This window comes from Limulus polyphemus, unplaced genomic scaffold (genome assembly GCF_000517525.1).
Source record: "Limulus polyphemus unplaced genomic scaffold, Limulus_polyphemus-2.1.2 Scaffold78, whole genome shotgun sequence".
Classification (NCBI taxonomy): domain Eukaryota; kingdom Metazoa; phylum Arthropoda; class Merostomata; order Xiphosura; family Limulidae; genus Limulus; species Limulus polyphemus.
This window is the reverse complement of record NW_013665688.1, coordinates 9,396-20,340: the sequence shown is the minus strand read 5'-3', so window position 1 is coordinate 20,340 and position 10,945 is coordinate 9,396. Positions and strand designations below refer to the sequence as shown.

The window sequence follows — 10,945 nt, the reverse complement described above, 5'->3', positions numbered from 1 at the left end:
AAATATGAAAAAAGATGATGCATCAACATTATCAATTCCATTTACAATCCTAAATACCTCAATCAGATCCCCACTAACTCTTCTTTTTTCAAGAGAAACCAATTTGAGAGATTTCAGCTTCTCCTCGTATGAAAACCCCTCCATCCCAGGCACCATTCTAATAACCCTTTCTGAACCATTTTCAATAATTCAATTTCTTTCCTAAGGTAAGAAGCCTAAGACTGAACACAATATTCCAAAAATGGCCTAACCAGTGACCTCTGCAATGAAATTATAACCTCTTTAGACTTGTATTCAGTATTTCTGTAGATACAACCTAAAATCCTATTTGCCCTACCACTAGCAACAGCTTGGATGGTTTTAGAGACTGATCGACTATTACACCAAGATCCCTTTCCTTTATAACACTATTTAGGTTATTCCCATCCAAATTATACTTATAATTCAAATTATGATAACCCACATGCATTATTTTGCATTTATTATAATTAAAACCCATCTGCCATTTATTTGTCAAACTCACTAAATGATCTAAATCCTTTTGTAAATCAGCAGCATCCTCTTCACAGTTAGCAACACCCAAGACCTTAATATCATCTGCAAATTTAAGTAATTTATTGACTATTCTTTCATCTATGTCATTGACGTAATTCAAAAAGAGCAAAGGTCATAAGACTGAGCCCTGAGGTACCCCATTTGTGACATGAATCCAGTTTGAGTAAACTCCATTTGTAACAACCCTCTGATTTCTTCCATCCAGCCACTCTTCTATCCAATTTGTTAACTTATCCCCCACACCTATAGAGATAATTTTTGTTTACAAGCCTTTTATGTAGCACCTTGTCAAATGCTTTCTGAAAATCCAGATAAATCAAATCTATACCCTAACCGTCATCTACATAAGCAGCAACCTTCTCAAAGAATGTCAAAAGATTTGTAAGACAAGATTTTCCCTCAGTGAAACCATGTTGACTATCCAATAAACTTCTAAATTTTTTTAAATAACTTTGCAAAGCATCTTTTAACAGACTTTCCAAAACTTTTCCACAACTGATGTAAGAATAATGGGTCTATATTTACTGGGACAATTTTTGTCACCTCCCTTGGAAAGAGAAGTTACATTAGCTAACTTTCAATCCTCTGGTACCTGCCCACTATCTAAAAATTGACAAAAAATAGTCATAATTGGCTCACATATCTAATCTTTAACCTCCTTCAAAACCCTTGGAGAAATATTATCTGGCCCAGGAGCCTTATCGTTTTTTAAACTTCCCAATTTTTTCTTAACCTGCTCAGAATTAATGCAGTCATCTTGTTTGATCTTGTTTCCATTTATCAACTGTTCAAGATGTGGAATACTGCTTAAATCTTCGTTTGTAAAAACCAAAGAAAAAGCAAAATTTAATAAACCAGCCATCTCATAATCATCAGATACTAGCATTCCTTTATCATCCCACATGGGTCCTACCCCCCATTCTAACATTTTGTTTACTCTTAATGTATTTAAAGAATTCCTTACTGTTAATTTTTACATTTTCAGCCAACCTTCTCTCATACATCTTTTTTTGATGTCCTAATTTCCTGTTTCCCCAACTTTCATGATATTCTATAATCTTCTGAATCTCCTGTCATACCAGTCAATTTAAATTTCTTATGCTTTTCTTTAATTTTATCTCTTAAACTCTTTGTGATCCGACCTGGTTTTTACTTGCAGCTACCCTTTTCTTTCTGTAAGGAATATGTTTACCTTGAATATTTAAAAATTTATCTTTAAAAATTTTCCACGTCTGATCAGTGTCTCCAAATAACTCAGCTGTCTAATTCACAATAGGTAATTCCTGTCCCCTTCCTTTAAAATTTGTAACCAAATTATCATTATTCCTTATCTCCATATGCAGTAAAACATTGACAGTAATAAGGCAATGATCACTTGCACCCAGATGTTCCCAATTTCCACCCTCTCAATCATTTCTGTATTTGAAGTTAACAATATGTCAAAAATAGCAATGTTTCTAGTTGGTTCCTTGACTAACTAGTGAAGAAAGCCATCCTGAACAGTTTCAAAAAACCTTTCTCCTTCATGGTTTGACTAGAATTTCCCAATCTATATGCCTGAAATTAAAATCATCCACAATTATGACTTCATTAACATCTGAAATCTTAATCTCATTGTAAAGTTTCTCATTAATTTCATCACTACCATTTGGTGGTCTGTAACAAATTCCCACTAAAAGCCTTTTCCCTTTATATTCACTAATAGAAACCCAAATGAATTCAATCTCCTTGCTATTATCTTTAATATTCACAACTTCAACAGGATGCAACTCAGATTTTACATATAAAGCCACTCCTCCCCCCTATTAAATAGCCTGTAACCCTGTATTTCAAAGAAACTTCTGTCATCAAAATCATCTGCATTTAACCATGTTTCAGTTATTCCCATTATATCAAAATCCTCCACTCCTACCAGTGCTCTGAAGTAATATATTTTATTTCTTATACTTCTAGCATTATAATAGTAACAATTAAGCCTATCCTTACAACTACTTCTATACTCATTTCCTAAGCTAAACTTTTCTCTGTTTCTCATTCTTTTTGCATTTAGTTTTCCAGGACCTCACCACTGTCTAGTTCTAGTTTAAAACTTCCCTTACAGCTGAGTTAAGAGCCTTAGCAAACAAGCCAGCCCCCTATCCTAGTTAAATGTAAAGCATCCATTGTATAAAGCTCCCTTCTTCAACTTAACTGATCCCACAAGTCCAACCAGCCAATCTGCACATCCTTACATACTGACCTACTTTTAACTTCATCCTCACAGTTAATTCTGGGCAGTATCCCTGACAAAATTAAGTTTTGACCTTTTTCTTTAAATGTCTTTATCAACCCCTGACCTACCTTTCCCTACATCATTATCCCCTACATGCACCACAAAAACTGCACCTCTGCTAACCTCCCTTTATTACATCACCTGCTCTGTCAGTTATATCCTCCACTTGTGCCCCTATGTAGCATAATCTGATTCTTTTCTCCTTATTTACCCCACAGACTATTCTATCTCCATGCCTTGTCAATGAATCACATATAACCTCCTTATCATCCACATCCTTCTCTGATCATTTTGTTTTCCTTCCCTCCAGTAGTTCTTCATCAGCAGAAGCTAAGGGCTGAAATTTGTTGCTCAACAGAATAGGCTCATCATAACTAAATTCACTACTTTTTACTCTAATAGTACTCTTTCTAACTTCCTGAAAGTCAATGTTAGCTGATATATCCCTTGCATGTAAAAGCTTAAGCTCCTCCTGAAATCCTGCTGCCATTTCCCACAGTCTAAACTTCTCTTTATCTATTGCCTCTACTTTAATTATGATTGCTCCAACTTCTCCTCCAACCTACAAACTCTATATAAAAATTTCACATGTTCATTACTAGCTTCCTTAAAAGTACATGCTAGTCCTGAGTTTCCAAATAAAATCCACTCTTGTATTATGATTATGTTGAAAATATTTATACTATGAATATCAGCAGTGTAAAAATGCAATTTTTCAGCACTTCAAAAATTATTTAGTTTCACAAATGCACCATTCCAAGATGAAATAGGTTTATTCAAGTTAGTACAGAAATAAAAGGTAAAAGCAATATCTATTTTCATGTTTAAATCATATATATTCCCTGGACATACATTTTCAATTGTATGCATAACCTTCAAATTAATAATAAAATCTTTGTAAGTAATAGTTAAACTTATTGTTAAATCATTGAAAAATACAAGCTGATATATTTTATAACTTATGCTGTTGAATGTATTGTTGTCTGTATCATAAACAAATAGTAATCCCACCAATAAGAATAGCTTAAACTGGTAGATTTTAGGTTACATGTATAACAAGTATTAATATTATGTTTTTCAAATATCCTCCCTGGTTATGCCTCTCATTTTAAGGTTAGTCACAAATAATGCAAATGATGTACCAGGTCATGTGATGCCCTTGTGTGGTCATGCTTAGTCTGATGGCCATGACTACACACTACTGTTTGACATCACAATTTCCATTTTAACAAGCTTCTGAAAAATACGGCACGATCAATATTTCAAAACTGTTTAAGCAGAGCAGTAGTACAGAAGGTAATTGAATCTACATCAGGGAACTGAAAAAGCATTCAGTCAAAAAGGATTACTGTGCTTCCAGTTTCTTTGGCTATCTTTCCAACAAAATCAGCTAATGATTTCAAGTTGTGGTTAGAAACTAATGAATTTTTGGCTTACAAGCCTTTGTTAATTTCACATCTGGGTTTATTTCCTTGTTATGGTGCCAAGATATAAGAACAACTTCGCTGTAGCCACAGCTTTTACTTTGCAGACGAGGGCATTGCTCCAGATTTGGAATGTATGGTTTTGGAGCCACCTGTTAGATCCTAAATATTCTGCTTTACAACATTTTTGGCTTTGAAGGAAAATGTTAAAATCTCCCTTTTTTGAAATGTAAAGTCCTCTTACTTCATCATTTAATAGTACCATTGTACGAATATAATTTCTCAGAAAAACTGTGACATAATCCTCCAGACATAAGTTATCCATGGTGACACTGCAATGTCAAGTGATTGGAAATTTGTCACGAGTTAGATATTTATGTTTTAAGTATGTTGCCATGAAGATCACTGCATTAATATTTACAATTTGTTCATACAAAATGCAATTAACCTTCTGTATCATTACCAAAGTAAAGATATGATGAAAACATAAACATTCTAATTTTCTTTATTTCATTATCTTTTTTATAAAATAAAAAAAAAAACACAATGCTTAAGTCTAGTCTAATTTCTATTCATTGCTTCCAAAAATATATTTTTAATGTAGTGCAGAATTAAACTTCTCACCTATGTGGATACAACTTGTAAGAAAAGAAGTGATGCTAAACATTTGAAAATTTTTATTCATTTTTGTTACTCTTTATTTTCTTATAGCTCAACATATCTATTAATAAAGTTTTCAATGTAAGTTCACTGTAGTAAAAAAGACGAGCACGAAACAAATATTTTTTACTGTGTATGGACATAATAATTAACTTAAGTATTATTAACATAAACTACATTTTTTATAATATAATTTCCGTTTTGTTAAATTAAATACACACAGATAACATTTTTCCAGTTTATGTGTAGTATCTAGCTGTTAAGTTCATGGAAAGTACTCTTTTGTTTATCATAAGAGCAGGGAATGTAATCAAACATGCTTTTTTATTTCAATTAAAACAAGATATTATTAAGAACACTAATAATGTAAGCTAAAAATTCACTGATGATCCTTCCTATTGTTTCAAATGTCAACATTTGTAATAATGGTGAAATAACTGAGATATAAAATTTACTAACGCTATGTGTTCCTGGTCAATATTCCATAAATCAGTGGGACATATCAAAATATATAATTAAAGTAAGCAAGCTCTGAAGTAAATTAGATACTTGTATATATGTTGATAATCATATTTTCTGGCCAACTACACAGTATAACTTTTTTAAATAAATACAAAAATCATCTCTGAAGTAAAATATTTTTAACTAACCTGAACCTTGTAGAGATTGGCTAGGCTTACGTCCTTTTCCCATAATATTTTCCATTAGTCCACTCCTTTTCTCTTTTTTCTTATCTTTTTTTATTCTACTGACTCCAATACACCATTCATCAACTACTTTCAAGCACGATTTGTGAACATTGATATCACAGTCTAAGTAGAAAAACATGAAAAAAATCATCACAAAAGCTAACTTCTTTAAATAAAAATTTATAAACTATAACTCGCATTTCATTTAAAATAACAAAAATCACAAGAAAGCATCGCACAACTTGAGATCATTTATCTATAGTAACACACACTATCATTGACCTGGCACACACTAAAGTAATGCTCTAGTTTTGGTAAGTATCAATCAACAATAGAAAAGAATCACAATTTCTTGAATTATATTTTTTTGTATACAAATGGATTTGTCTTTATATGTCTTATTCGCATGCTAGTGTGATCAAACATTTATCTGTGAATGGTATAGACAAAAGATATAATCTTTATACTGCACTTTAAAACACAATTATTATGTTAGACATCACAAATTGAGCACACAGTTTTTTATATCAAATTAAGATTTTTTTCATGTATGTGTAACTCAATCATAAGGTGAATAGAAAGAGAATTATAATCAAACAGAATCAGAAAGACTATTAAAGTAGTATATATAACAAATTAAAATTTTCATTTCCACTATCAACTGATACAAAGTAAAAAAAGTACCAAATTAACATATGTTTTCCAACTTTTTTTCTGTGTGCATAATTTTAATAATAGCAATGTACAGATTTTTACCATAACTGACCTATAAAAATTGACAAAGTATAGCTCATTTACTATTAAAAATATTATCTTCTCAATTAAGTAAGAAATTAATTAAGAATACAATGTATTCCTAGTTAAGTGACAGATGTATTACTAAATATTAGAATGTTTTTTTTATTCAGCCAACAACCATTAACCTATTCTAGAAAATGTTTTCCACGGGTTGATTAGTTGATACAAAATTCAACCTCAGTTTTTGAAAAGTAGCTTTTGAAAGTACCTTCCTGTATGTTTGATCATTTGAATTATTCAATTTAACTGATTTTTATATTACTGGAAAAATGCATTCCTTCAGCCTTATTACACTAACAAATAATTTCAAGAAAAACTGATGTATACAGTTACCGTATGATGTACTTCTGCTGAAATAATGACAATTAAAAACAGTAAAAAAAAAGGAAATTACAAAAGTATACTAAAATACTGAGAGGTATATTTAGTGAATTTTTGTTTTACATAAACACTTACTTTGGCATTGATATCCTTGGTATCCTATTCCCCAAATGATATGCTGACAATGGTTACAATAGGTAACCGAATGCCAGTGTTCTAATTGAAAAGTATGACCTTTCACAAGCACAGGCTACAGAAAAAAAAAGTAAAATGTAATGTTAGACAAACAGCAAGTTTCCAAAGATATATACATCAATGACTATGATTAAAGACAGAAACTGGTGTTTGTAGGTTCCCTAATTAAGGTATACTATTTTATTTATTTATACTGTTTATGTACCAATTTTATTCTTGCATTCAAAAAGTGTAACAAAATGACTTAATAATGTAAATTATCCTCTTCATGTGACAATATTTGTACAACATCTACAAAACAAACTAAAATAATGAAATGCAAGCATCTAATTTTAATATAGTTTATGTTACAGGTTCCTGTATTTAACAACACTTGACACTGAAATTTAATACTTTCACATCATCAATAAAATACCACACATACATTTATGATTGTAACCTTTGAAATACCTGCCATTTAAACATAAAATATGTTTTGGTGTTTTAATGCAATTTTCATTTCACTTCACACCACAAAACAGCAATCAACATGGAGCTCTATATTTCTTACACAACTCAAGAATTTTGCTTAAATGAAAACTGAGATTTCCAGCATTCCAGATACAGTAGTTTAGTTGGTTAAACCACCCTACTGAACCTTAATTTTTCCCATCATAAAAAAGATGTCTAACAAGCTTATGATGGCAAGCAATTTTATACTTTTGGTTTAATTTGAATCAAAACAAGATATTTCAAATTTTAGTTAGTATTTTTTTGTATCTGTAATAAAGTCAGTAAAATGGTTTAACTGATGCAACTGTGTGTATACATCTCAACTTAAAAGAATTTTTAATCCATATTCTTCAGGTTGTAAATCTTTTCAACCTCATCATACCATACACATATAATTTGTACTAGCATTAATTTAGATTGTCACTCAGTCAGAGGAATTTAATTTTTATAAGTACAGTTTCAAAAAGTTACTTGTCCTTTATATTTTTACTTCATATTTATAAACAGAATACAATCAAAAACATCCAATTTAATACACAGGAAGTGAAAGTAATTGTGGTATGTACATAACACAGCCTGTATGTTTTACATTTACAAGCTAGTGATTATTAATACACAGAAAGTGAAAGTAATTGTGGTATGTACATAACACAGCCTGTATGTTTTACATTTACAAGCTAGTGATTATTAGGGTGGCGCTTTACAATAAACCACAAAGGCAACATCTAAAATACTTGCATTACTGACAAAATTTGTATTTTAGTTTCCACGTATTAACTGAAATAGATTAAATCTTTGTAACAAGTTCCAAAGAAACACAAAAATTAAAAATTAATTTTATGACAGGTTTAATATAAATATTTACTTAATCAAAGCAGAAAAAAGATGCTCTGTGAATTAACTAACTAGTTATTAAAGATGTAAATATTTATCTTTATGGGATGCACTTTTGCTGAAACCTATGTCTCACAGTTACTAATAAGCTTCCTTGGCCAAGACTGTATTCTAATATCATAACACTTAATATGGCTGATTATAAGTAATAAAAAACATTTTGTAAATGTAAAATGATGTACGGATGACAGTGCCAAAATAAATGCAAACAAGAATATAGGGATGATACAAGTATACATAGGTCATCCCTACATGACTTTCAATATTAAAATGTAATGTTACACTGTAAAATGCATAAGTACAAAATGGTTACAAGGTCAGTCAATTTCACTGACCTCGTAATGAGAATCTGTAGTAGTCTGTAATAATCACGACCTGTTTTGACTCAACTTGGTTTTTTTTTGTACACAAGTCCTAGGCTCTAGTTACACTACATTGATGCCTACCCTGACATGACAATGTTATTATGATAAATGAACTGCATACCAACTGAAGTAATATTAAAGTCAAGTACGCAATTTACTGTGTAACATTAAATTTTAACATTGAAAGTCATGTAGGCATGATCTATGTATAGCCATATCATCCCTATATTCTTGTTTGCATTATTTTTTTGCACAGCCATTCCTAGGTCATTTTTCATTTACAAAATGTTTTTCATTACTTGTTATGTGACTTTTTTTCCCCCCAACTTGAAAGTTAGCATGTACTATAACTGTGTGTGTATACTAAAATTTCAATGTTATGTGTATTGATTTTTTTTTACTCCCTCACTTCATACATGATGTAGGAAGTGGCTTCCTAAAGACACCAACTGTATAGTGTACGAAGCATTGAGTATTCTAAGTGTTACAGTTATCTAATTTTCATCTGTTATGAGCTGGTAATTCCCATTTTACCCTGTACATAAGCTTTTTAAAGGAACATCTGATTTCTGTAAAAAAGCTAACTTCAAGTGTTAATGATAAAAAATTTTTCACCAGAATCATGATTATATTCCTTAAATTACTACTAGTTATTAAGACTAAGCGATGACATTGTGCACTGCCCAGTAACACATAAAGTGGATTTAGGTTTAAACTGATGTTAGTGATAAAGTAGTTGTAGAGTTATCTCAACTGAAGCAAGAAGAAGGATGAACAATTTGGTGGGTTGGTCACTTTCTGGTTTGGTACTTTAGTGATGGTTCTTGCCTTGTTTTTTGGGCTTGTTGGGTAGAAAAACAAATGAAAGTGAGTGGCAATCATCTTTTAAAGTAAAACTCTCTGTCAGTGTTGATTTTTAGTGTGAATATTTGTATTATGCCTTGGCCATCCCCACATAAAATCTACTGACTCTATGATATGACCTGTACCTCAATGGCATCATTCAATCAGGTCTGCCAAATAAACTTGTAGTAAAAGAAGTAAATCACACTTGATTAAAAAAACAAGTTATTTTGTTATTCAGAGTATCAGAAATTAATCTTCTGCCAACTGTTACATAATAATAAGCCATATTATACACTTAAATAAGTGTCTTAAAAGCTATAGTAGCTACATAAAATAAGGTTCTCATAAAACTAAACTGTATAGTTAATTCTCATGGTAATTCATCTTCAATATTATCATCTCTAAAAATCCACTCGGTTAATTACATGATAAATTATATCATAATCTATCAAATCTTTTCCATACCACTGTTGTACAAAAAAAAACATTTTAAGTAAATAATACTCTAGAATATACTGAAACCACTTTTTTGGAATTAAAAAAAAAAAGCATTTATGTGAAAAAGCAAAATCATATCAAGGTCCAACCTGATTTTATTTCCAAAAAAATGTTCAGCAATTTAACATAAAAATAATAATTTAGTTTCATATAAACTAATTTTGTTTAGAAAGTTTGTTTTTGTAAAACTATTAAGCTTTAGAAGTTAGAACAAATTATAGTTTTAAAAGGACGGCTCATAAAATACTATTTAAAGTTACCTTCTTGTTCCTTTGAAGAAACTTCAGCCTTGTTCTTTCTTTTGCTACAAAAACTGGATATCTTTCCAACAGGTTGAGGGCATACTGACTTTTGACACCAAAATGTTTGAGCACTGTTGCCAATGCAGCAGCTACAGCTGTGTTTTTATCATTGATATTTTCAGGATCCTCTTTAAAGCTGAATATAGATTCCATTAGATACACTTATAAAAAAATTATAATTTATGTGATAATACAAATGCACTATTTTCATACTTAAAACTATATTCATAAAAAATAAATAAAATTTCATACCAAATATAAATGACTATATTTTGCTAACCATATCTTTAATATTTACAGAGTGAGCAATCCATGAAATGACCTATACTGTATTAAACACAACTGTAATCTTTAGGGATTCAAAAAGCTATAAACACTTTCATAAAACAGTAATGCACATTAAGAGACCTACAGTACCAGAAACATAGCAAGTGAGTGCATTTAAAAATGTTATCATCACAATAAAATAAAAGGCAATAACTATATATATATATATATATATATATACATACCTACACCAACAAAAGACGAGGTAAGAAAACTAACTACTTACAATAGTTAAAGTTAGAATAACTAATTAATTTAAAATTAACAAACATAAATAGTAACTAACCAAAACAATGTAGTAACTTAT

General features: G+C 30.5%; 1 protein-coding gene across 1 annotated transcript in view; it reads right to left on the bottom strand.

The window, feature by feature from the left end:
• The window catches only part of LOC106467286 (rho guanine nucleotide exchange factor 11-like), a 164,225-nt gene that overhangs the window by 147,291 nt on the left and 5,989 nt on the right, over positions 1-10,945 (bottom strand). Inside the window, exons 4-6 of the mRNA XM_013927625.2 lie at positions 10,270-10,447; positions 6,855-6,969; positions 5,562-5,723 (exon numbers count right to left, since the gene is read on the bottom strand). Coding sequence (XP_013783079.1) covers positions 5,562-5,723; positions 6,855-6,969; positions 10,270-10,447 — 455 coding nt within the window. The remainder of the gene's footprint in view (positions 1-5,561; positions 5,724-6,854; positions 6,970-10,269; positions 10,448-10,945) is intronic.